Consider the following 27,974-nt stretch of genomic DNA (forward strand, 5'->3'; position numbering starts at 1 on the left):
TCATGATTGGCATCTAGGCATCAGTTTGTAAGGGCGTACGAATACGAATACAGAGGTCAATGAAGAAACTGGCCGAGAGCATGCATCACTGGAGTGGATCTACGAGGTTTTATCTTTACGCGGACTGGACGGGCCATTACAAAGAAGCTGTGCTGATTGCTTTTACCTGCATTGTTCAATTGGGATATCATCTGATGGATGTATCTACTGGAGAACGAGAGAAGCGTCACTTGGTTCCCGCTGCATACTATTAAATGCCAAAGATGACATTACCGTAACAATAAGAGGAGGTCAGGATAGAGAGGACATGGCCTCCTATGTACTTATGATGGTCATTAGGTAATTTGAGCTTGCCTCGAGGCTTCAATCATTCATAGATTTGCCACAGCATTAGATAGGCTTCATTGTACCCCTGTATCGGGTGTAAAGTGGCGAAGCCGAGGCATCTCCCAATGCCTCTCCATTGCCTGATCAGTCAAGGCCAATTGAGCATGAAACATAATGTTCAATATGGCGTTTTCTTCAAATATCACACTAGAGGCTTCAAGAGCTTATCCGCCTTGAGTTGACGAACTTCAATCTAATTGCTAGCTCACCATTCGAAGTAAACGGCTTGTGAGTGGTCTCACACCCAGCTTTTTTAAGAGTGGGGACGTGCACGGCCAGCACTTGCCCAATTCTTGGCAAGAGGCTTGGTCTGGACCACCCACCATCAAGTTGAGCCTCAAGCCATGTCCAACCATCTTTCAACCTCGACCTTTCATCATCTTTGTCGTGGAAATAGTTCATCGGATTTTCTAAACTTATTGCATGGCTTAGTAACTTTTCCAACTCGATTTCTCGATTCCATCACAGCCCAATACATACATACCCGTGCTTTATCACAGTTGCATCTTCAATGAGGATGGGCCGCCACCTATAGAAGCTCAACTTGAAGCATCGATTTACTCTCGTCTTGCACGACAAAGGAATTAACAGCAGGCCCGAAAAGCCAGCTCCCTCAATTAAGTAGATTCTCATTTTTTTTTAATAAAAGACTACGATATAATGATTTGTTTTTGTTTGACGTTCTATTGCAGACATGAAGCCTTTCGGTGTTATTCTTAAACAGTTATTTCAACAACAGCCACACGAATCGTCAAAGTTTATAAAACTTTTCATTTTCAACTTCTGACAGGATGCCAACACTTCCTTCTCCTTCACTCAACATCGGCAACATGGACGTCGCCTCTGATCGCTTCGGCCCCCCCTCCTCTTCAGTGTCCTGGCACTCGCTGCCCCGGGAGATCCAATTAATGATACTAAATTGCCTTTTCTCCGGTCGCCTCCCCAAGCGAACAAACACAGTGCCTGGATAGACGTTTCGAATATCTGCTCTGAGTCCCATGTGCAAGGACTGGCAGTACTTGGTCGAAAAACGCACCTTTCGTCGACTGTCCCTCAAGGCATCGGATCTGCCAAGGCTTCAGAAATGTGTTCGAGGAAAGAATGTCACCAGGCTCAACCACATTAGGCATCTCTCGTTTCGAATCGAGCTCGTCCGATACAGCTGTCCGGCCTGCAAGAAGCCCGAGAAGGAAGTCATGATTGCCCGGTGAGATATTTTAGAGTCCGTACCGGGATGCACTATCACTAACCGTATATAATCAGAAACAATAGGGTCTTTACCTCGGCTCTGAATCGTCTACTGAAGGCTCTCTCATCTTGGGACCGCACGCACGGAGGGCTTACGTTGGAGATTACTGCCCTTTCACCCAGTGATGTTGAGCACCATGCCTACGAGCCTGAATTGGCAGATGACTATCCATTCCAACTTGAGGAAGATCTGGAGCAGCCTTCCAGATTTCGGGAATATCACACCGCGAAGTCTACTGAGCACAGAGCGTTTTCAAATCGTCACATGAGGGAAGCTCTAGTGAGGCTTCATGGTACACCTCTCGAGATGACGCCGCTGTTTTGGAAAGGCCGCCCAAAGTCAATCCCAACACTGGCTGAAACTCCTATTATCAAAGGTTTCCTTATCCGCCGGTCATTCTTCAGGGGATTTGCACTCAGCACGCTTGCAAAGCTCTTCAATGAGAGCTTGGTAGCCCTGGAGTGGTTTCGTTTCGAACGATGGGCTTCTCTCACGCAAGATCAGGAGATAGCCTTCTATACTGGTATGATGCCCACATTCGGTCAGAGAATTGATCATCGCTAACATATCGTGGCAGATATGTGGGCCTTCTTGATACCTACCTTGCCTCGGGCCGTCAAGAAGCTGTCCTTCAGCCAGTGGTCAAGGTGGAAGCCACCTTGGATGCATGGGCCCTTGGATCAGATCGACTTGCGCAAGTCCCTCTCCCGATCCCTAGCGCCATTGGCTTTGCAGTTGACCGAGTTTTGCCCTCCTGATGTTATGATCCTCTCGGAGTTTTTAGATCAACTAGGCCAGACGAGTGGCGGTTCTCGAGAAGCCAAGCTTGAGCTACTCTCCATCAAAGGCGGAAGATTCGCTCAGAGCTGTGTGACTAGACTACTGACCTTAACCGCTGCGGCAGCAAAGGCATTGCCACGGCTGCGCATTCTAGAAGTGTGGCATGACACCCGTGGGTATGAATACCTCTTCCGATATACGCAGTCTAACGGCCAAGCTACTATAACCTGGATGAACGGTGGGGACGAGTATCCTTTGGCACCTGAGGTCCTTGAAGTGTGGGAGGGCGTTGCCTCAGCGTATTCAACTCGACCCATTGTTGTGGATAGAAGACGATTTCCAAGGAACCAAATGACGGACCAAACATGGTACAATAGATGCGTGTACCCTCTCCTGGAGCTACGGAGACTGGTCTTCGACCCAGTTACCTTGGAACGAGAGTCACTGCTCATACGCAAACCATGAGCATAGTTTTCTGGCTTGGTAGATAGAGAAGATTGTTTCCAGGGGTCAGTCGTTATTGAAATACTTACTAGGCTACGTCTTACTCTCTGTCTTGCATCTTTACCAACTCCCTTTCGACACTCTCCCAGAAGAGTCTTTCGCAAACTTGACGCTAAATTTTTATTAACAGACTATGAGAGTTTAGATTAGACCTTCCACTGGGGTTTGGTAGAACACCATCCTTCAGGGTCGGCTCTACGCAGTCCACTCCTTGGAAGTCTGTGTCGCATGGAGCTCCTGGTCCCCAGCGCCAGCCTTTTATCAATACAAGATCGCATTGTCTTTGCTGCTCAATAATGCCATAATCCTTTCCAGAGCCTGCTCATCTCCCTCAATCGTCTCTGCCAGCTGGCTATCGACCCAACCTGTAGTGAATCCGCCCCCGAAATCTATCAGCCAGGCATCATCCTGCTCATCAATGATAACGTTGCAGGGCTTGGCATCTCCCCATACTAGTCCATGCTTGTGAAGGAGCTGGACACTTTCACGGATCTGCGAGGCCCATTTCTGCTTCGTCTCTGTCGCTGTGGCGGCGAGATCAATCTCAATCCCCAGGTTCTGTCCAGGCACCCACTGTCTGAGGAATCCCAGGATTCTCTTTGTATCCTTGTCATGGATGTATCCCAGAAGCTGGGGAACCCGTACAGAGTCTTGTTGGGGGAATGCTTTGAGAATCTTGCCCAGATATTCCAGCTCTCGTCCTTCAGGGCCGCCTCGCAGTTGGCTTGGTCCACCCTGTGCCTTGCAGAACATGTCGCGTCCGTCTACCAGGACGGCAGCAGTGACATGCCTGACACCCTTCATAAACACATTCTTGACCACAATGTCCTCGGGGGTGTATCGAGGAATGTGTTCACATAAATCCAACTCCTCCTCAGAAGTTTGGCCGAGCTCTCGATTGATGAGATGGCCAGCAGCGTATGCTTCTTCGGGTTCGACTGGGACAACCGAGGCGGCGCCTGAATCACAGTCCAGGCGAAAGTAGAGTATCTCGGCGAACAAGAACCGATGCAAAGTTGACCGTTCTCGAGTCGGCGTCTTGGGTGTCAACTGGGAGAAGAGAGGCTTGCCAGCCTTGAGTATGACACCAAGCACCTCGTCATGAAGCGATTTACGCTCTTCAGAATCTTCACACTTAAAAACCTGTGAGAAAATGTCGATAAGATGGTCCTGGAGAGGGCGATCCTTCGGCTGCAGGTGGTTGCTGTCCTTGGTCGATAAGCCGTTGCTTGGAAAGATGGAGACGTGGATATGCGTGCCATGGAGCTCAAAGGTCATGCTGGCGCCTTTTCCGTTGCCTGAGCACGTTTGCTCTATGAAGACGGTGTCCATCATGTCTTGTTCTGTCATCTCGCCCATTTTCGGTGTGATTAATATGTTGAAAGCTGAGAAAGAAGGTTGGGCATCATGACAGAGGCGATATCCATTAGAAATAGACAGCAGACGGGGAAATTATACCCAGTCGTTACTCAAATGAAGCCAGGTGACTGCAATGAACAGGTGATTGTAGTTGGCCAACATTCATTGCAGCTGTGCCATATCGGTCAGACTGAGAGTGAAGCACGAGTGTCACAGTACACAGGAAGATGAGCATCACTGCCGGTATTAACGGAGACACAGGTAATCACAGCGAGCCTGCCAGGACGCGAGGGAGCCGCGCAACTTATCAGGGGCATATCAGTCAACTAAATGAGGTTGTTGTGAAAGGGAGGAAATAGGGCAGTAGTTGAATCACGTTGGACGAAATGAATCACGGTAAAGCGACCGCCTAAATGGAGGCATAAGAAGAAATAACTATGGATTACGTACAAATAAGTGTAATGGTGCTTTTCTCTTATCTTGCTCATATAGTATAGAGAAAGGGACTGTTTTATAAACCTACCTATGAATTATCACTTGATCGTCTTCATGAGTATTAGCTAAGCTATAAAAAGTATCGAGGGGAAAAAGGACGGGACCTCACACCCAACTAATTTGATGTGAGCTTTGTCACCCACACTGGGCTGCCCACCACGGTGATAAGAAGCTGGCGCAGTTGTTGCTGGAACGAGGGGCTGACATGAATGCAAGGGATCGTTGGGGCAAGACAGCGTTGCAATGGGCCGTGGCGAACTGGCAAGTCGGTATGGCTGATCTACTTTAGAATGTAGGGGCCGAAGTCTCTTGATTCTACGAGTTTCAAACCGGATTAAATGGACATGAGATGACGCATTGAGCCTGTCTACCAGGGTAGTCTGAAGCATGGCTGCACATGGCTCGTCTGTTCGTCTTGCAGAACAGCCGTCATGATTTTGACAATGCTCTTCAACAGTTCAATAGGGATAATTGAGATTTCTTAACTTCTATTTTCAACGCCTGATGGCGGAGACAAAACAAATTCTCTAGATTCCATTCGTCGCGCATGAGAAGACACCCGACACGGTACCAGCCTCGAACTGGTCAATAATGCCCTGCACACTGGCGTACGTGCCAACTGTCAAGAACGCGATGCCGATGGCGATCAGGATAATGTTGACAACATTGCCTATCAAGTCGGTGATGAAGCTGTGATGTCGTCCCACCGCCTTATCGGCGCCGCGCATACGGAAGTAGGCCACACCCCAGAAGATGAAGCCGAACCAGCTGTCGAACAGGGACGACATGACGGAAAGCACTATCGATTGTGTCAATACAGCTACTACACTTTTCTCTCAAGGTGACCACTTACGGGAGTTGAAGAAGGGAATGACCATGGCAATGATAAAGGCCAGAATCCACGTAGCCAGCAGAATTCCAGCCCAAGATCCCCAACCAACGACGGTGTGGCTGTTCATGTGCTTCGAATTGCGGAAGAGACGGAAAAAGACGAATCGAGCCGAAACCGAGGCGTACAGGCAGCCCAGGAAGATGATGGTGGGGATCATGAACGAAAAGGCCGCCTTCTTATACACGGGCTCGAGCGAACCAAAAGCGGGCGCCGTCACGTATTGGTTACCAGTGTAAGCATACACAATGGCTCCAACGATGCTAAAGACAATAATCTCGGCGATTGTGCAGGCCCAGAGCGCCTTGGGGAAGTCCCTATGTCACGTTAGTCTGGTTCTCAAGAGATGCTTCAAATTACGTACCGTGGATCACGCATCTCAGCAATGAAGCTGGGCAGAGTAATCTGACCGATAAAGGTGTAGCTGATGTTGAGGAAGGCCGACATTCCGTTGACAAAGGTTGTGCCCTTTACAGGAACAGCAGTGACAATGGGCTCGCCCAGCTTGGCCAAGTCATATCCAGCAGGGTGAGTCTGGATGGCAGCAAAGATGGCGGCGAGCAGGACAGAGATGAAGGTGAAGAAGGCCGAAGCGGTACCAAGCTTAGCCATCATGTCAAAAGTTCTCGGCAACGATCCAATCCAGCAGATGATGGTAACAATGACGGAAAACATGACGGTACGGCAGCTACCAACATCGTCGGCGGCGGTCATGGTGTTGAGGTACTTGGCACCAACCAGAACGTGAAGACCTTGGATAAAGGTGTTGTTGAGGATGAAGCAGACAGCGGTAGCCCACCAAGCCCACTCCTTGCCCCAGAACAGCATCTGTCCAATATCACAGACATCGCGAAGCTCAGGATGTCGCAAGCAAAACTCCCACAAAACAAGACTGGTATAAAGGACAATGATTGCGACGACAACAGTCAAGATGAGTCCAGGGACCAGACCAAGAACGCTATACGACCAGGGGAAACTCATAATAGCGAGACAAATATACTCGCTAAAGAGTAAACCTGCAGTCTTTTGCCATGAGCAGGTTCGATACTGGATCTGCTCTCCTTCTTCGGCCGCCAGCTGCTTGTTGAGAATAGCAGAGCTGGAATCTTCGGAATCCGAGACTTCGCGCTTGACAAAGTCTGGCAGGTCGGCGATTCGAGGTCCAACGGTTGTACCGCTGCCTCCGAATAGAGACGCCCATCTCGAAGAGGGTGTTTGGATTTGGGAGGGACGACGCTCGGGGTCGGGGCTGTCACCACCAGAGTTGACAGAGGCACTCTTTTCAGCCATTGTGAGTAAGATGTCGATTGTGGTTTGAAACTGTCCAAAATGGTATGAATCAAAGACAAGATGAAACGAATTGATCGACAAAAGAGTCGCAAAGAAGCACAACTCTATAGGAAAGACGAGCTGGCGCAAATCTCAAACTGTGGGTACTAAAAGTAAAGCACCTAGAGGGGGGGGATTGGAGTCCGTTTTAAAGAAACAAATGCTGATCCTACTTAAATCAAGGATCCCTACCTTTGACTACGCAAGGTAAACCAAGTCGAGGTAGGATTTCTCTCCATGTCGCCATCCCAAGCTTCACGACACACACACACCCCCGGGACACCTTCCACATCGGTCCATTTCACCAACAAAGCCCAACGCTAAGCAGTCGATCATCACGCAGGAAAGAAAAAGAAACCATGACAGACTCCTCATGTTCATGACGAAATAACACACCCCATGGGCGTTTTTAACACGAACGAACCGCCGAGTACAATCCGGGACGGCGGGGCGGGGACGGTTCCACTCCCGCTCCGCTCACCTTTTCCGCGCCAGTGTGCCGAACATCCGGTGCTGGCCTGTCAAAGACGCCGACGACCCAGGATCGAAGCTGCATGTCAGCCAGTAAACGCCTTTGGGAATCGCATCATCACGTAAAATATGTGATATCCACCGGGATCCCCGTATGCAGTCGATCAAACAGAATAGAGATGCCTGGAAGTTGGCAGGGGGGCGAACATGGTCTCTCTTTTTTTTGCTGGAACAAAAGGTGATTTCAGAAATCATGATTGGGTTATTTCCGTGGGGTTTCAGACGTAACGTAGCCTGTGCGTTTTTTAATCCAGGCCCGGGGGCGACACCCGGAGGAGGAACTGCTCCTGTAACTGCTCATGTCTCCCATGCTAAGCCATGGATTGACGATTTCTCGAGCTGAAAATCAATAGGTCGCACGCAATTTGATCAGCTCGTGAGCTCAAACTGGTTGGATGATGAACGAGGCGTTAAAGACTGCATGCAAACATTCAAGACATCATTAGCATGAGACCATAGTATCCGATCAGGCCAGCAACTTGAGCTCTAATCAACAATGCCTGGGGCAAAACTCTGCAAAAGAATGTCACTCGATCCCCTTTCAAGCGAGGATACTCACGTTACGTTAAACACTCCTTTCCTAGAAACTTCCTGTTTTATCATCCAGACCCAGTCTTGTAGTTTTCATATCCTCGGGGAGTTCATCTCACAAAGTTCATTCCATTACGAAATTGCCATGATGTGATCGGACAGAAACGCCCACGCCCACGCCCGAACTGAAGCCAGCCAGGGTCCCGAGGGTCCGGAACCCCCTTCGCTTCCACTTGGGTAGGAGCAGGAGTGGCCCCATCGTCGAGACCACGGCTCTGGCATCACTATAGCCTTAAAAGGCGTCATTCAGACTATTTGCTGAAGGATTCGCGGCTCGTCGGTCAAGTGCCCACGTTTCCGAGGGTCCTCTTCGCTTCTTTCATTCTTTCAGGGATGAGCTTGACAAACATGGTCACTCGAGAGATGACGAGACAATTTTTGTTCCTTCCTGTCCGGATGGAACGGGGAGTTCGGGGAGCCCATGGCCGTTGCGCACCACCGAGTCCGTGGGCGGTTTTTTAAGCTTATTGCTCAAGGTCGTGTCTCGACCACGTCGCATGTCGTTCAAGCGCATGCGATACCCACACGAGCGAGGTTATCGCCAAGCTAGTGCCAAGGGCTAGGCGATCTCTCGGCGATCGAGGAACCAGCCAATTGGCGTCATCATATCATGCAACATGCGACTTCACGTCAAATGGACCCAGCAAATCTCACAACTTCACCATATCACAGAGCAAAAACATTACTTGGAATTTTCAATTACAATTCATTCTATATCTAAAATTTTACATGGCAATTTTTCTACTTGGGAAAATCAAAAATTTAGGTCCAAATGACAAAAGAGTTCGGAGCCCGGTGTCGATTGCTCCTACGTCTCTTGTCGTCGGGTCGGGTTGTCGTCGAGGTTTGTCGTCGGGGTTGTCGTCGGGGGTGTCGTCGTTTTTCGGTCATCGTATGCGGGAATCGAACTCGGTATTGGCGTGTGCCCAGGCGTTTAAGGCGGGGGGTTTGGGAGGAGCAGTTTGACCTGACCTTGATACCATTGTACCAAGGCGCCCCTGCTCCTCCCTGGTGATCCGGTCCCGGGAAGTAATAGATAAGGGTATGCTGGATCAATCCCCTCCTGGTGAAGGATTGGTGGTGTGCCATGGTCGTGGCGGATGCGGCGACTGAGGCGACGATGTGAGGGGTTGGTGAAGGCCCGCCAGCTGCATCCCAGCCGTCAACCGCCAACAACCAAAGCGCCAGCATGAAGTATTTCGCTTCTGCCAAATCCTCTCCCCGCGATGATCCGTGGTGTTTTCATGCCCGGCGCCAACGCAATACACCAACACTATTGGTAATTGAAGCCATCACCACCATCACCACCATGACACATAACACCATCGACACCACCAACAACAAGCATCGCCACGACAATTGAAGCAACAGACGCAACAAAGGAGCGAAAGTACAACAGGCGGCTTGCTGGGGGCAATGTGAATGCACTTGCATTACATTCTCCCCAGGCCAGATTGACACCATCACGTCGCATCACCACCTCAGATATCAACATCAATCAGCGTCACCACCACAGCCACCATCATCAAGAGCGCTCGCTCAGCAAGGAAGTTCACAAGCAATCAGGGACATCTGCGACAACGTGTATGCACTTGCGACACACAAATAACCTCCATCGAAAGGGTCGACACTTGCGAACGATCATAATCCCTCAAACTATCATGTCTCGAGTCGAGATATTCCAGTCGTCGCGATCGCATTCGTTCGTTTCGATTCGTTTCGTAGAGGAGAAGAGTGGTTCGCTAGGGTTACTCGTGGCAGAAACATTGCGCAAAATTACAAAAGCATGAACGATACTGGTCAGGAAGGACGGATGGAGAGTGATGTGGTTAGAGCACGGAAACACGAAAAACACGAATCAGGAGTGATGACAACTATGCCAACGGTGTTTAGAGCAGGTATGAGTTTAACAAATGGTAATGGTGACGGCTGGGCGATTTCGATGCGGCGGAGGGACGTGATGATGAAGGAGTGAAGTTGGTGAGGCTCCAGAGGTGGGCGTGGAGCCAAATCTCTTGGCCAAAGTGGGTTCAGGGCTAACGCTGAGTCACGGGTTTTCTGGGATGGGTACAGGCATAACCTCGTTAAAAATAAATAAGCCCTCACCCAACCCAACTCGAGAAAACTAAACCAGATTAGGTTCACTGGCTAAAGGGTCCTTGGTGAGGAGTTCATCATGTCCTTGGATTTGGGTCAAAAACTTGCATGCATGATGCGAGAGGCCGTGCACTCACTGAAGTCAGTTGAAGCTCTCTACCATGTACCTTACTTGGGTAGGCAGGTGACAGCTGTGAGTGAGCTTGGGAGGAATGCTGGAGGGCAAGAAAGCTGTCGTCACTCAATATCTGCTCCCACAACCAGTCCATCCTTGATTGCTTGTTGCGCCGAGAGCCTATCATGCGGTGTGACGCTATCAAGTCATCGCAGCAGTCGCTCTTTGGTCTGTCTGTCGGTCAAACTTGAATACAAGCCCAGTAGCTCAGAACTTGCTCCTGGTGTCTGCCAACTCCCTTGATCCAAATGTTTGACCTCCAAGTCCGGCATGTTTGATTTCAAGGCACATGCGCAGATAATCCTGTTGAATGACACGTGCCAAAGTCACAGCGCGCCCAAGCTCCCCCGCCAAAGCCAGTGCCAGGATCAGCCGAGACGGGAAGGGAGCCACTGGAAAAACGTCAGGCCGCCTGAGCTCCCTCCTGCCCTTCCAGGTGACGATTGCGATAGCGATAAGCAAAAATTGGCGGCTACCTGATTTAGCCACCTTGCATCGCCTGGTGCGCAAGTCACGTACAAACATCGAGCAACAGCCACCAAAGAACCTTGAAGAGCTGAGCTCCTTTTTTCTGCTGCCTTGATTCGGCAGCAAAGTTAAGAAAACGCGGCCCGCTTCTTATCCCGACAACCCTCCATCGAGTCCAACCAACTTGACCGCGTTCGCTTGCCAACTTGACCTTGTGCTTGCTTCCTTCGCTTGCTATCATTCACCGACCAGAGACGATATCGGACGAGCTTGAACGAACGAGAAGAGCCATCACACGCACAACTCCGATGAGCACGCCCTTCCCTTGAAGCAGCACCACCGCCCACGACCGACTCTTGGTTATCACGACACACAATCACCATCGCTAGCGCACTCGAATGCGCCCACTTCTCTTCGTCTTCTGCTAAACGCACCACTTCGATACCTCCCGCTCCCCTGGCGCGGCCTCCTCCCGCCATCTCGTCGCTCCGATGTGGTGGCTATTTAGGGCATTCTTCAGCTCCATCTTCCTGCTCAGTATCGTCCTCTCCATCCCTGTCGCCTTCGATGTAGGCGGCCGTGATAGCGGGTTGGCCTACAGCCTAGCCCTGTTCCTCTTCTACTTTGTATATTCGACCTTGGAGCTTATAACGCCCGAAAATTCACGCTCTCGGTTCGTCCTGTCGGGCTTCTTGCGACTCTCGCAATGGATCATCATCCCCTCACTGCTGATCTGGTCGCTTGGTCAGTTTGCCGTGGATGCAGGCAACACAAACTGGGTAGAACGGACCTTGGGCGGTCTCCTCAACTCCAAGAGCACGAGCTGGAGGGAGTGGACATTTGGCAAGGATGGACTGGTGGAAACTGTTATGCTGGGAGGTTGGGACAATGTGCTTCGATATTGCGGTCCTGTGTTCCAGCTGCTGGAGGGTTTCTGTACCCTGTTGGTCATCCAAGCCGCAGGCCAGCTCACCAGGTGGCTTGTAAATCGAGGAAGAAGCGATACTTGGGTGGTACGTTTGAAACAGCGTCAGTCGAGATTCATGCTAACATTTCCGCAGATCGTCCTCCTCGTCCTTTCCAGCTCCATCATGGCTAGTGCCTCCTACTTCCTCTGGAGGGTTGCACAGTTCCCTCAGATCAGCAACGTCGATGCTACTCTTATCGGCATTGCAATGACCACGGCCGTCTTCCTTTGTGCTTTTGGTATTGGCAGCGGCCGAGGCAACCCCATAGAGTCATCGCTACTCTTTGCCTACATCGTCCTCTGCGTGTACCAGATCTTCACCGATTATCTCCCCTCAGAAAACTCTGACCAGGTCGAGGATCAAGAAAACTCTCAACCCGACATTCCTCCTCTGCCACCTATCATCATGGCATCTTACTCGACCTTTCTCCACATGCTCGGCTCTCTACCTTCTGCCGTTCACTCATCTCTGGCCCTATTATATGCGGCCTTCCAGACCATCACACCCTCAGTTATTATCTCTCTTACATACCGCTCATTGGTATTCTATTGCGCAACGCGCATTATCCCTTCGATCCGTGAATCGGGTGCGCGGGCCATGATGCAGGAGCCTGACTGGGAAGACTCAGAAGCTGCCAGCAGACTCTTGGGCTTCCTCAGCTGGTTCTCACCATCCATCTTGATAGCCATCTACACCAGCTTACTCTTGCAACATTTTTCGACGAGCGAGGGTCCCGATGGGTGGACGCTCAGAGGCGGCGACGTTGGTGGCGGCACCTGGCAGTGGACCAACATTGGCTTGACCATGGTTCTATATGGCGTGGAGCTCTACCTGGGCTCTGATGAGCACGATCACTGGAAGGTGGACTAATTGCCACTGGAAGCTGAATCAAGAAAGTGATGTTTCAAAGAACATCTGAGCTGCACCTATTCCGATAGGTGCCTAACCTGAAGACGGAGGGCAAGGGCCCCAGCCCGAGGCCGATTCCGAGAGGGAGCTAGAAGTGAAGGCGTCGACTTTTCGGAACGGGATACATTGATTTCAAGGTAGCATAAGGGACTGGGAAGCCCGGACTGGGACGGGCAGTGGGCAACGGGAAAGGCGCGGTAGCGCACCAGGCAGGCGTTGGGGCGGGTTGGGCAGCTATTTTGTTCTTGTTTGTTGTGCAGCATGGCGATACCGATATGATGTTGGCTTTGTTTTTATACTGTCTGCTTGTAGTGGGACAGCGTGATTTTAATATTTTAAATATCGACAGATTTGTTGACATATGTTGTTGTGGTTGATTTGCGAAGTGATGGGCTTGAGATATGAGGTTTTATCTCTGGTCATTTATGGCTGCATGTTCTGAACGATTTGATGTTCACTCTTCGCCCTAATTAAATTTGCCCTAATTGAATAGAATATGTCTCTTAATAAGTCGGACTTTAGTAGATGTCTTGCTCGTTTTTAAAGGCTCTTGTGAACATGCATGTCGTCACATATCTGCAAGTAAGTATCGAGCCTTTATTATCCCCACTGGAAGTCAAACACACCCGTTCATCCTCAAGCCAGACCCAGCAACTCAGCTACCTTAAAAGACTAGGATGTGAAATGAATAAGTCCATAAACCCCAGAGATCGCCATCTACATATCCCTCTCAGATCCAACTGTCGTCATGTCTGACTGCAACAATAAAACACCGAGTCCCGAGACCAGCGCGGGATACCCTGGACCCACCCGTCAACTCAAGCCTGCATGAGAAGAAGCCGAGGTGAACTTGACATCTTGACCTTGGCAGATTATCGCCTAGCTTCATCTATCTACTTGACGAATTGTTTTCAAAATGGCCGATACATATGCTACAAAGAGCCTCCCGCCACCTCCCGCCGTCTCTAAAAAGACGCTCCCCATGGCGGGACTCCTCGTCGACGTCTACGGCCTCGATGAGCTGCCTCAGAATAAGCCACTGACTTGTCTATGGCTGCTTCATCCTCGCACTCGCACGCGGGCGCGGATGCATGATATTGCTAGTCGGACAATCGCCGCCTGGAACGCCCACGCGGGCGAAGCGCCAGAGCGAGGTCTTGTCGCTTTGGCCTTTGACATGCCTAACCACGGGACACGGCTCGTCAGCAAGTCGGCGAATCTGGCCTGGAACGGTGGGAATGCGAGCCATGCTATTGATATGATGGGTATGGTCAAGGGTGGTGTTACTGACATGTCTGGACTGATGGACCTTGTCGCTGGATATCTTGGTCGTGAGGTTGATGGGCATGTTTGTCTTGGATGGAGTTTGGGAGGACACAGCGCGTGGCAGGCTTGGTTTGGAGAGGAGAGGATTGATGCTGCTGTGGCTGTCGTTGGATGTCCTGACTTTATGAGTGAGTTTCAAACCGAAAAAGAGACAAGGAGAGTCAACTGATGAGATATAGGTCTTATGAGTGATCGCGCTGCTATCGCTAAGTTGGACTGTGGCGCCAACTTTATCGGGAGCAAATACTTTCCCAACGACCTCGTCAAGACTTGCCTCCGCTACGACCCAAAAGCTCTCCTCTTTGGAACATCACCTATCCAATCCGATCAACCCCGTCTAAAGTCTACCCTTGACGCCCGCGTGAAAGAAAAGAGACTGCTCCTCTGCTCAGGAGCCGAGGACGTGCTGGTCCCCTACGCAAACAGCCGACCCCTGGCAACGCTGCTGAAGGATGCTGTGAGAGAGGGGGGTTGGTATGATGGTGGTTTCGTGCTAGAGGATCGTGTTTATGAGGGCGTTGGACATCGGTTTAGTGCCGCCATGGTGGAGGATGCTGTCAAGTTCCTGGTTGATGCGGTGCAAAGGGGACCAAGGGGGAGGGGAAAGACAAGAGATGGGGAGAAGAGCGTTCTATAGATGATCTAGATATAGTGGTATGCTCTAAAGTGGTTTAGATATAGAATCACCATGGCCTTGCTACGTCTTCGTCTAGAACTTCATCCCCATCTTGAATCTTGACCACCAAACCACCACGATCTAGACTTTCATCCGGGAATACACCCTGGCTCACTCCCCAGGGGTTCCTCTTTGCTCTCTTCCCAGCCAAGCTCTCTCCTCGTCCATGAGGATCACTCCTCCACTCGCCCATTGCCAACCCAACACCCTTGATGGCCTCTTCTTTATCGTTTCCATCAGAAGCTCCTGCGGCAGCGGCAACCATTCCTGGTGGATCGATTCCTATAAAGCAGACGCGGTCCAATGGGAATCCAATGGCTGCGCAGTGTCCGTCGACGAGTCGTTCCTTTTTGAAGCCATGGCTCACGATGGTCATCTTTGAAGGCCATGCTTTGAATTTGGAGTAGTAAAGTGTTAATGAGAAGAGGACGTTGTAGTAGGAGTCTAGTGCTCGCTCCTCTACCAAGATCTCGTCGTCGGATGGTCCATCCTGCAAGAGTCCCCAGTGGTCGTGCTCAACAGCGATGTTTGCATAGCTCTGGGCTTCGGATATCTCCGTCTCCTTGCGTGTAGGGCCCCTATACTGTCAGCACCTGAGCCTTGACCATGTCGCAGAGGGAAGCTCACCCTGAAAACACCAGCGTAGAGCCGGACCGGTCAGGGGCGAGGGCCTCCACGCCAGCCTTGACGTGCTGGATAAAGGTGGGGGTCTCGCCGCGCTGAAAGTCGGCAATGAGCCACTCGGCTTCGTCGGCACCGTGAGTTGATCCGCCAAGCCAGATGCCGTGGCAGCAGACGATGATGAGGTGTGTGGGCGCCATGTGGAGGTGTGTAATGAGGGGATTCGCAAGTTTGCGATGGTTGCAGTGAGATGAGGGTCTGATCATGTGATGTAGGCCAACAACCCATGTGAGGTTCGACTAACACTCCGAAGACCAAGGATCAAGAAGAGATGGCATGTTCCCCTGACCAAGAACCGATTCAAGACTCTGGCGTGAGAAATGGCGATGTTGTCATCAACTATACATGCTGAATGCTCAGCCCAGATAGACTTGCCTATGTCGTGGTAATGTACAATCAGGCCCTGTCAATCTCCATATCCAACCCTGTGCTCCCTGTAGATGCACCCCTAGCTCTATAATAGTACAACCGGCTGCAGGTATTCAAGACATGTACTCGTTTCAAGACCATCCATCATTCAAGCTGCTCACTGGTTTCTCCGGGCCGAAGCCAGCTTCGCGGCAAACGGGTCGACGTTCTTTGCCTCCTTCGGCGCAGACGCTCTCTTCCTCCTCTTCGATGTTCCTCTCTGCTCAGCGAGTGCCGCCGCCTCATCCACCTTTTGCTCATTCCAAGTCACGGTCGACTTGCGCACCGCGATAGGCCTGCCCCCCGATGATGAGAGGAACGGGGACCCGGGCGAGGCCTTGCGCTTCTTTGACCGCCCAAAGATCCTGCGATAGCCCATGTACTTCTTGTGAGCCATCGCCGTATATCCCCTGATATTGAACATTGCCACCTCATACTCCTTCCTGTGCATCGAGGCTTGGCTCTTGAGGTCCTCGAGCCGAGCGGCAAGGTTTCCCACTGCCTCGACGGGCTCCTCGGCACCCCCACTACCGGCAGTGGCAGTCAGCTGGTTTAGATCGTTCTGAATAGCGACAATGGTCTTCTTGTATCTCTCCTCCTGCTTCTTGTGGTACGCGGCTTTGCGCTGCTGCTCTGACGTTTCAGCGGACACCTCCGGGGACTGAGGACTGCCACCGTCACGTACATTCAAGAAGACTTTGCTTCGGAGGGGCGACAGGTGAAAGTGTCGCCTCGCTTGCTTGAACTCCCGAGCCTCCTCATTTGTCAAGTTCCTCTCTTGCGCCAACTTGATATATCGGTATAGTTGCGCTCGCCCAGGCCTCCGTGTGCCTAGTTGTCGTGCTCGACGGACACCTTCAAGGCCAAAGAGCTCTCGGATGAGATAAAGACTTCCTGTTACAACTACTGGTCCATCCTGGCCAGCCTTCTCGCAAGCCCACGGCAGAGCGTTCGCAACGGTGGGTTCTCCATTGTACACTTGCTCGGGAGTCTTGACAATGGTCTTGGCATGGTCGGCGCCATAGTTGGCGGGTGCAGGCTGGGGATCGTTGGTGCCGGGAGTAAACTCGACAAAAGCCAGGTTGTCTTGGGGCTTGACAACCTTGTCGATAATTCGGTGGAAAGGCTTGTGCTTGCTCGAGGACATACCCATTACCCAGGTCACCGGTTGATCTGGTTTTCGCATGTGCTTGTCGACATGGCTAACCAGACCCTCGATTCCCAGCATGTTGTGAGCTCCATCGACAAGGATACTTCTTGATTCAAGACCAGAAGCTGGTGGATAAATCTGTACCGTCTCCATTCGTCCGGGTAAGAAGGGTTTCGTAGCCATGAGCTTGTTCAAGTCAATTTCTTTTAGAGGAAATAAATGACGAAAGGCGAGAGCAGCACAGAGGAGGTTCTGAACTTGATAGCTCTCAAGTTTCCACTTTGAGTTGTCGAGTGTCATGAGAAAGGGCTCAGCCTTCCAGGTGAGGATGATATCTGTCCCTACCTGGCGAGCGTGCTCTCTGAGGGCATGAATGACGGAGGGGGGATTAGTATGATCGACGATACAGGGGACGTTTCTTTGCATGATACCGCCCTTGACCTTGGCAATGTTCTCGATAGTGTTACCGAGGAACTCTTGGTGGTCAAGGCCGATCTTTGATATGACGGTGACAGCCTTTTCCTTCATGGCATTGGTAGCGTCAGTGGCTCCACCCATGCCAACCTCGACGATGCCGTAGGGAACATGCATCTTGTTGAAGATGCGGAAGGCGGTTGCTGTCTCAAGTTCGAATGGTGATAGGCCCTCGGGGTCCTCGCCGTGTTGAAACCTCCAGTTAGTGGCGATGCGCTCCCACTTGGCCTCGACGTGCCTCATCTCCATCTCGTACATCCGCGGATTCACATAGAGACCATTGATGGTGACGCCGTTATGTCTCTCTGGGAAAGCCGGTGATGTGAAGCTGCCGTAGCTGAGCCCGGCCAGCTTGAACAGGCCGGCAAGAAAGGCACATATTGAGCCCTTGCCATTGGTACCGGCGACATGAACACCCTTCCACTCTTGATTGTCTGGTACAACCCGGTTGATTCGGTCAAGACCTAGCCGAATGTCTCGGTAACCCGGTTTCCTCTTGTTGGCCAGGGCCCGATATATGCGGTTAATGGCGAACTGAATTTCCTGTGCGGAAGACATGGTGAGGGTGAGACGGCATTTCACCGAGCCCGGCGCTGCGGAGACGAGGTGCCTTGGGAGGCTCCGGAGATGCTAATTGATGCAATCCCGGGATGAATTGACAGATTAGGATGCCTGGGAGTTGGATATCGGCATCAGCATCAACGCATGAGAGAGTCCTTCACGGGCCATTATTTTTCGCTTGAGGCGAGGAAGTCTGGAGGCATTGACCCACTCTTGAAGCACCAGCCACATTACCCCTCCGCCACAGGTGGCCAATCCGTTATCGGGTGAACCGGCTGTACGAGCCACATCTGATACGATTTGCTAGTTCCCTGCCAACTTGCTTGACACTTGGTCGTGAACCTGCACCAATCACTAACAGGCCTGATCACGCGAGACACGCTTCACTCAACGCGCAGCGCGCGACCACCTCAGACTTTAAGCCTCGCCACCGCCTGATTGGCTGATCCATTTCGTCACTTCTTCTCGAATGAATCTCTACCCCCCGCGCCCCTTTGCTGGACCGTCTCGGACTCCATTCTTTCATCCTCTCCACCGGTTAATTACCCGCCCGCTTCACGCTTCACGCTTCCGGCTCTAGGCAGCGCCGTCATCAACCATCTTTCATCTTTCTTCAGGCCAACATTTGAACATTTTGGCATTTTGCATTTGTTCAAGTGTTGATTATTTTTCGGCTTCTTTTTCTTGTCGCTCGCTTCTAGCCTTATTCCCACTGCTTTCACTCCTACAGCCATGGGTCTTCCGTAAGCGCAGCCATGTTTTTTTTTCTCGGATGCCTCTCGTTGCCATCGCGCCAACGCAGTGATCCCTGGTCGATCCATCTTTCGCTATCGCTTCGCAAGCCGGCGCAACATAGATCGTGCTCCGACCGTGAATCCGCCTTGTCGCATTAAACTACGAGGGCGTTGGTGCATTTCAACTTTGTGTCGCCGAGTCAGGATTGACTTATGGACATGTACTGATTTATTGGATCTACAGATTGTTTATCGCCCCTGTCGAGTCAGATCTCCCACCTAAAGCTTCTGACAAGAGCAGAGCTACGTCACCAAACCGCTCTGGAATTCGTCGCCATGGACGTGCTACCGAATATCGCGAGCGCCGCGCGGCATTGCGCCGTCACATCACCGTTCGCGATAACGAGCGCAGAGAACGAGACTTTATGGCGAGATGGCGACCTAGCCCCTTGAGGGAGAGTCACTTGGTGTCTAGGATTGGTCCTGATATTGATGCTGTGACGGGCCCCGATGCCCCAGACGGGGTGCGATTTCGCGACGGCCCGAGAGAGACGAGGCCTGAGGATCGGCGAAGAAACACTCTGGAGGAACAACTCACCTCTCTGTTCAGGGATAACTGGCCTGCACCTGGAGCGACAAATGAGCAGCCAGACGACCAGGTCGATCTTGGATGGTGGACTTTTGAAAGCCTGCCGCGATACAATCGGTCTCGAATTGTCAGTTCTTATCCTTTGTTCTTACTAGTTGAGCATCATCGCTAACATACTCTTCAGGTTGGTCCGGTTAGCTTTCAGCAGGAGGAAGATGGACCACTGCGAAGGCCTCCCCCTCCCGTTCAACAGCCATCTACGACTACTCGCTCGTCAAGCGCTGAACAAGAGAGAAGACGCCGACGAGCTGACTTCCGAAACCGCGCAATGGCTAGGCTTGATATGACTGAGCGCCGACGCAACGCAACCTCGCAACCGAACCGAAGTGTTGATGGACTTGGTGATCGTGACAGAAGCCTCAGCCCTGAGGTGTGGGACACACTTTTGACTACCCTCACGCCCGACCCTCAACCTCCCAGCGCGGGCTCATCTTTTGCATCGACTGTTGCATCGCAGAGTGCTGGCGCATCATCAAGCACACCTCTGACTGCTCCGGACCCGCCCCACGACACGTCGGTTGACCAGGCTTGTGAATCGGGCTGCGAAAACTCGGACACAGAATCGCCTGACTACGAGCATCCCGACTTTGCGCTAATCCGTCGTCGCCGGGATGCGTTGCGACGTGTTCGGGTCCGAGTGCCCGATTACAACTTGGATGGACCGCTCGACGGGCCTCTCGGCCGGAGTAGTGGGGCAGTCAACTCCGAATCCTCGGCCACTCGGCGGCGACGATCACCGGACGGTCCTTTGCTTAGTGGAGAAGATGCCACGGGAAGCACGGCTGAGCTGGATGGCCCTTTGCCTCTTGCTCACCAACGCCCTCGCCATGGTTGGGTAGGACAATTATCCGTGGGCAACTCGGATGACGAGCCAGTTTTGGAGCGATGGGGGGTCACTCGCGAGGGCTCAACAACATCGGGAAACAACACAACTGTTGGAGACGACGATTGGATGGGAATGCAGCGCATTGTTCGAAGTCTTGCACGACGTGAAGATATACCAGACGAGTGGTGGGCCGAGGCAGGCCTCAGTCGAAACTTGCCAGGAGATGGGCCCGAATGAGCGAGCGGGCACATTTGCTTTGTATTTTATAACGGATCAAAACTGACAGGGTGCTCGATGTGTCAGGAAAACAACAGCGAGAAAGCGTCGGAGTGTCGGAGGTTTAGATGTCTGAGTATACTGGGACGGTCAACGGTTAAGGGGGTGTTAGAGTCAATTCTGTATAATCGCGGGTGCTTTCATTTAGCTGTCGTGTGGCAACCCACCCACACTACAAATCAGTATCATGAGCCAGACATTTTGGTCACGTCAAGTGCTTTGACTGCTGGGCTTATTGTGAGGGGGTTTTGGATAGATTTGCGGCGTCATGCATGTGCCTGGACCCTCATCTATGTAGACAGGCCCTGGCAGATGCAAAACGATGGTGGCTTGAAGTACCTTGTCTTCGGAACGGCTGCGTGCTGTTGGTCGCGATAACTGCTGGACACAGATGAGAAATACGAGGGTATAAGGTGCCAAGATGCGAGGGTTTCTCCGGTCCTTGGTGCAGTTGACCGTCGAGGGTGCCAGGGCTCTTGAGGGCATCCGCGCGTACCTAGTTACCAACCAATTGGTAAGACGCGGCAAGGACGAAACGAGGATGCCCTGCCGCATTGACGAGTATGTATCCCCTGGTCGTCTACGGAGGGTGCGAGACATCGTCATGCCAGCGTCACGTCAGGCTGGCCAAGAGTGATTGCGCTTTGATCAGGGAATAGCCTGAACGCGTTGGTTACTGCTTACAACGAGTCTTTCCCCCCGCGACTCGAAATCGATCGGCAGTGAAATATCCTTGACCAGCTACGGACAAGGGGGTATTCGACATGGTGTGAGGAAAACAGAGGTAAGCGCATTTCTCGAGTTGGCATGGCCGCGGCGATGCACTCCAGATCGGAGGTTCGCAGCCCCCCAAGTCTGTCGTACATGCCGGGATGAGACGCATTAGTGGCCCTAGGCTAGGGGCGGTAGTCGATGATAGATCGGTATCGTTTGCGGTTGCGAGCAGGGAAGTGTCAGTCACTTGCGGTTTGCCCGAAGAGTTGGCGTTGTTGGGTCGTTCGCTTACAAGTCATCCTGGCCGTAACTAGTAGTTGAGGCGTCGCAGGAGCTGGCTGAAAGAGAATAAGCCGGGTGTCAAGAGGTGAGTACATTGTGCACATGACGACTGATCCAGGCACTGGCACACATGAAATCCCTCGGCCACTTTCTTTTTTGATTGTCCTTCTAATCCTGCCGGCGGTGAGAGGCGCACCAATGTCGTAACCCGTCGTTGTAGTTCAGTTCCGGGGGATGGGCTTACCTTACTCGAGAACGATGGAGATGTCTTGGAAATTCTGCGACACTTTGATTAGGAGCGTCGCCCAATGAGGATGAGCGGGACATGCTGCCTTTTTGGGTGGACAGCCTTACAAGGAGTTGGGCAAGTAATAAGGCAGAGTGAATGCATTGCATTACATGGCATGGCATGGCATGAACTTGGGCTGTTTCAACGGGAAGTCATAGCATTGTCGAGGAAAGACACTGGTTTTAGAGTCAACAGATGTGAGCCATCATGATCATGATAGAGATCTGCAGCCTGCCGTTCCCCCAGGTATGGATGGATTGCTTCGTTGTCGGCGTGGTTGCTGCTTGTTGGGTGTCACCAGCAGAGAGCCACCTCACCTCACCTCACTGTGGAGAACCGGGGGCCATCCACCATGCGCGGGCGATGAGCCAGTGGGGAACAGCCCGCACCGCCCAGTGCCGGGAGACAGCCCTGTAAAGAGGTAGGTATCGGGACCTGCGGCCCAGTAGCGGGCCATCCCTCTGCAGGGCGCTGAACAGCGCTGGAGTTACAGGCAGCGTGCACGCCCGTCCACTCGGCGGAGGCCAGCAGTCAGGGACCGCAGGTACGGGTACCCGGACCCGGCGTAGGTTGGGTTGCGAGAAACAACACCTCAAGCGAGCGCAGGTCCATGATTGGGGATCAATCTTTTGGTCCAGTCGAGCCAAATTTCTGCCCAGTTGTCACTCATTCTTCTTTTCTTCTCTTGCAAACTTGACCGTCTGATCCCCTCCTTGCTCCCTGGGCCTCTGTGCGTAGTCCAACCCGTCTCTCGTTTTAGCGGCCGCACGAAACGAAACGAACCTCTGCTCTCTCTCGTCTCCCCTCCGACAACCCTTGACTCGATCACGTTGACGACCTCGACGATCCTGCGAACCGCACGACCTCTTCGACGAGACGACCGAAGTTACTAAGCGGTCCAAAGACGATCTCAATCTCGACTTCGCATGTAGAAACGAACCGTTACCGCTCTTCGCCCTCCCCTGCCTCGATATTTGCCGGGAATGAGATCTCCGTCTTGACACAGAAACCCGGTTCTCTTCCTCGTCGCCCGCCTCTGCTCGTCCCGAGGAGGTAGATTCTCGACTGGCTATCGCTATAACCGAGACTCACGCAGTGGGAGCGTGCCGAGTGATGATGCCTGAGCGGCAGTTCCATGCCAATGGCCGCGCCGCCGTGGCCAGCCGCGAGCGACCAATGCCCGGCACGCCCTCTCGCAAAGAGAAGCACCGCGAGAGCTCTGCCCTGCAGGATCCGGGGCTCAAGGACTACGTGCGTACACTCTCCAAGCTTCCGCGCCAAACTTTTTTGCAGGAAGAGAGGAGGAAGCAAGGGTTTAGGTTCAGGGAGAGTTGTGCCAAAATGCTAACGTTATACCTGCATGCAGCGCTTAGGTGAATGCCTCGGGAAGGGCGCTTTTGGATCCGTATACAAGGCTTTCAACTGGGGCAACGGCGAGGCGGTTGCTGTCAAGCAGATCAAGCTCGCGGATCTGCCCAAGAGTGAACTGCGCATGATGGAGGTGGGTTTGTTCCTGGATAAGTCGAATAACAAGAGCTTATGGGGTTGCCTGGAACCGAGATGCTGACAGTGTGACGACTAGAGTGAAATTAATTTGCTCAAGAATCTTCATGTAAGAAGCTTCCTCTGCAGACGAGATAACTTCTAACCATGACAGCACGACAACATTGTCAAGTATATTGGATACGTCAAGTCCGTTGACGCCCTTAATATTATTCTCGAGTACGAATCCCCATGGATGTTCAAAACGCCTGGCTGACCAACTAGGTACTGCGAAAATGGTTCCCTGCACTCGATCTGCAAGGCTTATGGCAAATTCCCCGAGAATCTCGTTGGTGTCTACATGACCCAAGTCCTACAGGGACTTCAGTATCTCCACGACCAGGGTGTTATCCACAGAGACATCAAGGGCGCCAACATTCTCACCACCAAAGATGGAACAGTAAAACTCGCAGATTTTGGAGTTTCCACCAGTACTCTCGCTGGTGGGCAAGACAAGGAGGCGCAAGTTGTCGGCACCCCCTACTGGATGGCCCCTGAGATCATTCAGCTGTCTGGAGCGAGCTCTGCCTCTGATATCTGGAGTGTCGGTTGCACCGTCATCGAGCTTCTCCAAGGCAAACCCCCATATCACAACCTCGCCGCCATGCCCGCGCTATTTGCCATCGTGAACGACGACCATCCCCCTCTACCTGAAGGAATCTCGGCGGTTGGTCCACCCAATTGTCCTTGTCGCCCTTTGCTGACTTGATTCAGGCCGCCCGAGACTTTCTGATGCAGTGTTTTCAGAAAGACCCAAATCTTCGTGTAACAGCCCGCAAATTGCTCCGCCATGCTTGGATCACAGGCTGTCGTCGAACCGAAGCACCCGTATCAAAAGCACCAGCCAATTTCAGCGACGCCGTTGAGGAGGTCAAGCAGTGGAACAAGGCGCTCAAGTCATCCGAGTCATCGCTCCGAGCCTCGACTGGCTCCGAATCAGGCCCCTCGACACGGTTTCTCGGTGGAACGCCCGCCAAGGGTTCTTTGACTCTCGCAAAGCCCCGACCTGGCGCTGAAGCTTTCAGTAAGCCTGAACTTGCTGGTATGTGCAAATCTCTCGTCGATCCGGTCGCCTTAAACCGCAACCGGGAAGTTGGCGTCTTCGGTCAACCGAATCCGTTCAAGCTCCCTCCAGAGACTGACATTAATCTACGCAGATGACGACAATTGGGATGACGACTTTGCAACAGCCATCTCACCGAGTGCGCTGCAGCTACCCCATCTCAAGCCTCAGGATAATTTTGGCGGCCTTTTGTCCAGCGACCGCCTCAAGGCGTTTGCGTCGGTGAATGATGGAAGAAACGATAGCAGCGCCTACGACGACGACTTTGAGGGAGAACTCATGACGATAAAGGGTCCACACCATTGGCAGGACAATGATCCTCAGGAACAGACGATCCGACCTCTACCGAAGAAGACTACCAAGACACCAGAGCCCAAATCGCACAGCCGGAACAAGTCGAGCTCGAGCAGGGCCGTAGGCTCAGGCCGGACCAGATCGCCTACGAAATCACACTTTAACAAGTTTGAGCTCCCATCGAGACCAGACGTTGTGTATCGCGAGCACAGCATCGAGGACTTTTCGGATCTATTTGTGGATAATGATAGTGTATTCACCCACAAGGTGAATCAGGCTGTAAGAAGAGTAGGTCTTACGTATCATGATGGACTATCAAGGCTTACAATTTCACAGGGCTCACGGCAGAGCGATGCACCACAACTATTCCATCCATCAGACCTCACGACCCTACCGAGATCAATGCAGGATCCTGTTGGGAGCAGCATCAAGAAGAAGCCCAGCTCCCGACCATCCGTGCTTCCCGACCGACCAATGCGACGTACTCGGTCGTCGATAGAGATTCAGAAATTCGCAGAGGACGACGACGAAGATTTTAGCGACATTTTCGGCCCTGAAGGCTCGATAGTCGAAAAGGAGGAGAGCGAGAGAGGCTCCGAGGATGGTGGATTGATGCTCATGTCCCGCGTGTCGAGCAACTCCTGGTTAGGGGACGACGAGGATGAGGACGATCCGTTTGCGTCGATGGACCCAGGATGGGACGAGATGGACTTGGAGGCAAATATTGCCAGGGATCGACATGCCAGGTTAGCAGAGAAGGTTGAGGGATTGGTGAGGTCGTTGAAGACGACAGAGGGCGAGGATGCCCTAGCTGAGTTCTCCGAGGACCTTGTAAGTCTCGGCAACTTTTTGAATGAGGATCTACTAACCATGTATAGCTTGCCTTGCTTTGGGAGAACAGTGAGGTGAAGAACTTGATTATCAGCGCCCACGGATTGCTTCCTATTCTTGAGATCCTAGAGCCATGTACGGTCAAGAGCAGACAGTACATGATATTACAGCTGCTCAAGGTTGTCAATGCAGTAAGTCTACAATCACCCCCATCAGGAGACTAGCTAACATCCCAAGATTATCCTGGATGACGTGGAAATTCAAGAAAACCTCTGCTTCGTCGGTGGAATTCCCATCATTACAAAGTTTGCTGCACGGCAATACTCTGACGAGATCCGTCTCGAGGCAGCTGCCTTTGTTCGTCAGATGTATCAGACGTCTACGCTAACACTACAAATGTTTGTGTCGGCAGGTGGTCTCAACGTCCTAGTTGAGTTCCTCGATGAAGACTACGACGTTACGAGAGACCTGGTCCTTATTGGAGTCAACGGAATCTGGAACGTTTTTGAGCTCCAAGGCCCAACGCCCAAGAACGACTTTTGCAGAATTTTTTCACGAAGCAAGATTCTTTATCCTTTGGCACTGGTTCTACACAGGGTCCTCGACGAGGAGGGCGAAGATGAGCTGGGCGAGCTCATCGAGGGACGAATTGTCAACATTTTCTATCTCTTCAGCCAGGCGGAGAACTACGTCAAGGAGGTAGTGGCAGATCGGCAGGTGCTGAAGAGCGTGCTGAAGGATTTACGCCGCATGACGCCCATCCACCAAATCACGATGCTCAAGTTCATCAAGAACCTGTCGATGCTTTCGACCACTATCGAATCACTGCACTCAGCTGATGCTATCGAGTTCCTGATTGATCTTCTCAGCTACAGCATGAAGAAGGGCCAGACCCACTTCCGCGAGATCTCTAACCAGGTCCTTAACACCTTGTTCAACCTCTGTCGTCTGAGCAAGGAACGCCAGGAGGACGCTGCGGTTGGTGGTATTATCCCACTGCTTCTACGTATCATGCAGACCGACCGCCCACCGAAGGAGTTTGCTCTTCCGATCCTATGCGACATGGCGCATTCAGGATCAAAGGGACGGAGATATCTATGGCAGAACAAGGGTCTCGATTTTTACGTGTCACTACTTACGGATCAGTACTGGCAGGTTACGGCACTTGATGCCATCTTGATTTGGCTGCAGGAGGAAACGGCCAACGTGGAGAGCCACCTGGTCGAGGGCAGCTTCATGCGCGCCATTGTCAGCTGCTTTGGCACAAACAGACTCAATGCTTTCGATTCGAACCTTCTGGAGCCGTTGCTCAAGCTACTGCGCCTGAGCCCGTCAGTTGCGGCGTCGCTGGCGAAGCCCGAGATGTTTGCGGGTATTGCGCAGCGCCTTGGACACAAGAAGGCTGTTGTGCGGCTGAACCTCCTCAGGCTGGTGAGGACTATTGTGGACGCTTGTGAGCCAGGCTTGGGCAGCGGCGATGGAACACGGTCACTCAACAGCTCCCAAGTTCGGTCTCTCATGGCTGCAATCCAGACTCTATCGGAGAAGGATTCAGCTGTCCTAGTGCGGAACCTAGCTTCGGAGCTTGTCAAGTCGAATATCGAGGGCAGTGGAAGAACCAACGACAGCGCGCCGAGTTCTGTACCAAGTTCGACCTCATCACGTCGGGGATCGCGACGTAATACGAGCTACACACCCCCTGGACTGCACTCGTCCATGTCGGTTCCGCAAACGCCAACTCATAGAAGCCGCGCCAGCCTCGCGGGCAATGCCTACATAGAAGTAGCAGCGAGCCCAAGACGCTCAGCGGCGGTGGAACGGGAGGGTATGCTATATCGGCCGCGGAGCAGAGACGGTCCTACGGGGATTCCCCGACGCATCAGCGGCGAATTTGGCGCCGCGGGCAAGAGCCGGCTCCCGCGGACGTCTCTAGCCGGGGGCAGCGGCTCACGATCAGCGGTGGGAGTCAGCGGAAATGGCAACAGCTCTGTCATTGGGTCACGAGGCGATATTCCAATGGTCGTCCGCAGCGAGAGCAGCATGAGCAACAAGGAGAACGTAGGTCGCGCACCAGGCAGCCGCGATGGCCTAGGCAGCCGAGATGGAGGCATGCCGCCGCCAGCCGGTCTTTCAGGGGGGTCGGGTACCGTGGGTAAGAGACGGAGCCGAGTGCCAGGTGAGATCAAGTGGCCTTGATGAACAGGAGGAAATGAGCATGAGAGAGGCATGAAGATGCATGATTTTTGTACATGAGAAAGACATGATGGAGGGGGTTGATGAAGAGGATGTCATGATAGACGCGATAACACAAGGGGGGCAGCGATACAGGAGTACAAACGCAAAAGATCAATATGAAGCAATTCTTGCTATTCTAGATGCCTGTTTATTTTGTCCTTTTCTGGCTGAGGTGTGATGAATTGGCTATTATAAATCAAGGTACTCCGAGGATGGGGATATGACCCAGCCA

The 27,974-nt window shown here is 52.3% G+C and overlaps 8 protein-coding genes across 8 annotated transcripts; 4 read left to right on the top strand and 4 right to left on the bottom strand.

The window, feature by feature from the left end:
* Positions 1–3,181: 3,181 nt before the first annotated feature.
* On the bottom strand, positions 3,182–4,198 carry NECHADRAFT_80693 (uncharacterized protein; the record flags this gene model as incomplete). Its single annotated transcript, XM_003051281.1, has 1 exon — positions 3,182–4,198. One exon carries the CDS (start codon positions 4,196–4,198, stop codon positions 3,182–3,184), a length of 1,017 nt encoding a protein of 338 aa, XP_003051327.1.
* Positions 4,199–5,301: 1,103 nt separating this feature from the next.
* NECHADRAFT_93812 (uncharacterized protein) lies at positions 5,302–6,953 on the bottom strand (the record flags this gene model as incomplete). Its single annotated transcript, XM_003051282.1, has 3 exons — positions 5,302–5,573; positions 5,628–5,980; positions 6,028–6,953. 3 exons carry the CDS (start codon positions 6,951–6,953, stop codon positions 5,302–5,304), a joined length of 1,551 nt encoding a protein of 516 aa, XP_003051328.1.
* Positions 6,954–11,345: 4,392 nt separating this feature from the next.
* Positions 11,346–12,692, top strand: NECHADRAFT_41151 (uncharacterized protein; the record flags this gene model as incomplete). The annotated part of the gene is made up of 2 exons (XM_003050893.1): positions 11,346–11,867; positions 11,916–12,692. The coding sequence occupies 2 exons, from the start codon at positions 11,346–11,348 to the stop codon at positions 12,690–12,692; spliced, it is 1,299 nt and encodes a 432-aa protein (XP_003050939.1).
* Positions 12,693–13,647: 955 nt separating this feature from the next.
* NECHADRAFT_41099 (uncharacterized protein) lies at positions 13,648–14,694 on the top strand (the record flags this gene model as incomplete). Its single annotated transcript, XM_003050894.1, has 2 exons — positions 13,648–14,185; positions 14,237–14,694. The coding sequence occupies 2 exons, from the start codon at positions 13,648–13,650 to the stop codon at positions 14,692–14,694; spliced, it is 996 nt and encodes a 331-aa protein (XP_003050940.1).
* An 80-nt stretch (positions 14,695–14,774) lies between these two features.
* NECHADRAFT_104563 (uncharacterized protein) lies at positions 14,775–15,554 on the bottom strand (the record flags this gene model as incomplete). The annotated part of the gene is made up of 3 exons (XM_003051283.1): positions 14,775–14,791; positions 14,821–15,311; positions 15,361–15,554. The coding sequence occupies 3 exons, from the start codon at positions 15,552–15,554 to the stop codon at positions 14,775–14,777; spliced, it is 702 nt and encodes a 233-aa protein (XP_003051329.1).
* A 386-nt stretch (positions 15,555–15,940) lies between these two features.
* NECHADRAFT_40672 (uncharacterized protein) lies at positions 15,941–18,004 on the bottom strand (the record flags this gene model as incomplete). Its single annotated transcript, XM_003051284.1, has 1 exon — positions 15,941–18,004. The coding sequence occupies one exon, from the start codon at positions 18,002–18,004 to the stop codon at positions 15,941–15,943; it is 2,064 nt and encodes a 687-aa protein (XP_003051330.1).
* Positions 18,005–18,739: 735 nt separating this feature from the next.
* NECHADRAFT_100665 (uncharacterized protein) lies at positions 18,740–20,829 on the top strand (the record flags this gene model as incomplete). The annotated part of the gene is made up of 3 exons (XM_003050895.1): positions 18,740–18,750; positions 18,986–19,457; positions 19,515–20,829. The coding sequence occupies 3 exons, from the start codon at positions 18,740–18,742 to the stop codon at positions 20,451–20,453; spliced, it is 1,422 nt and encodes a 473-aa protein (XP_003050941.1). The 3' UTR covers positions 20,454–20,829.
* A 2,061-nt stretch (positions 20,830–22,890) lies between these two features.
* On the top strand, positions 22,891–27,703 carry NECHADRAFT_41818 (uncharacterized protein; the record flags this gene model as incomplete). Its single annotated transcript, XM_003050896.1, is given in 9 exon segments — positions 22,891–23,028; positions 23,097–23,126; positions 23,144–23,298; positions 23,545–23,986; positions 24,034–24,343; positions 24,477–24,964; positions 25,013–25,507; positions 25,555–25,698; positions 25,745–27,703. The coding sequence occupies 9 exon segments, from the start codon at positions 22,891–22,893 to the stop codon at positions 27,701–27,703; spliced, it is 4,161 nt and encodes a 1,386-aa protein (XP_003050942.1).
* Between the last annotated feature and the right edge of the window lie 271 nt (positions 27,704–27,974).

The sequence above is a fragment of the Fusarium vanettenii genome (genome assembly GCF_000151355.1).
Source record: "Fusarium vanettenii 77-13-4 chromosome 5 genomic scaffold NECHAsca_5_chr5_3_0, whole genome shotgun sequence".
NCBI classification, from domain to species: Eukaryota; Fungi; Ascomycota; class Sordariomycetes; order Hypocreales; family Nectriaceae; genus Fusarium; species Fusarium vanettenii.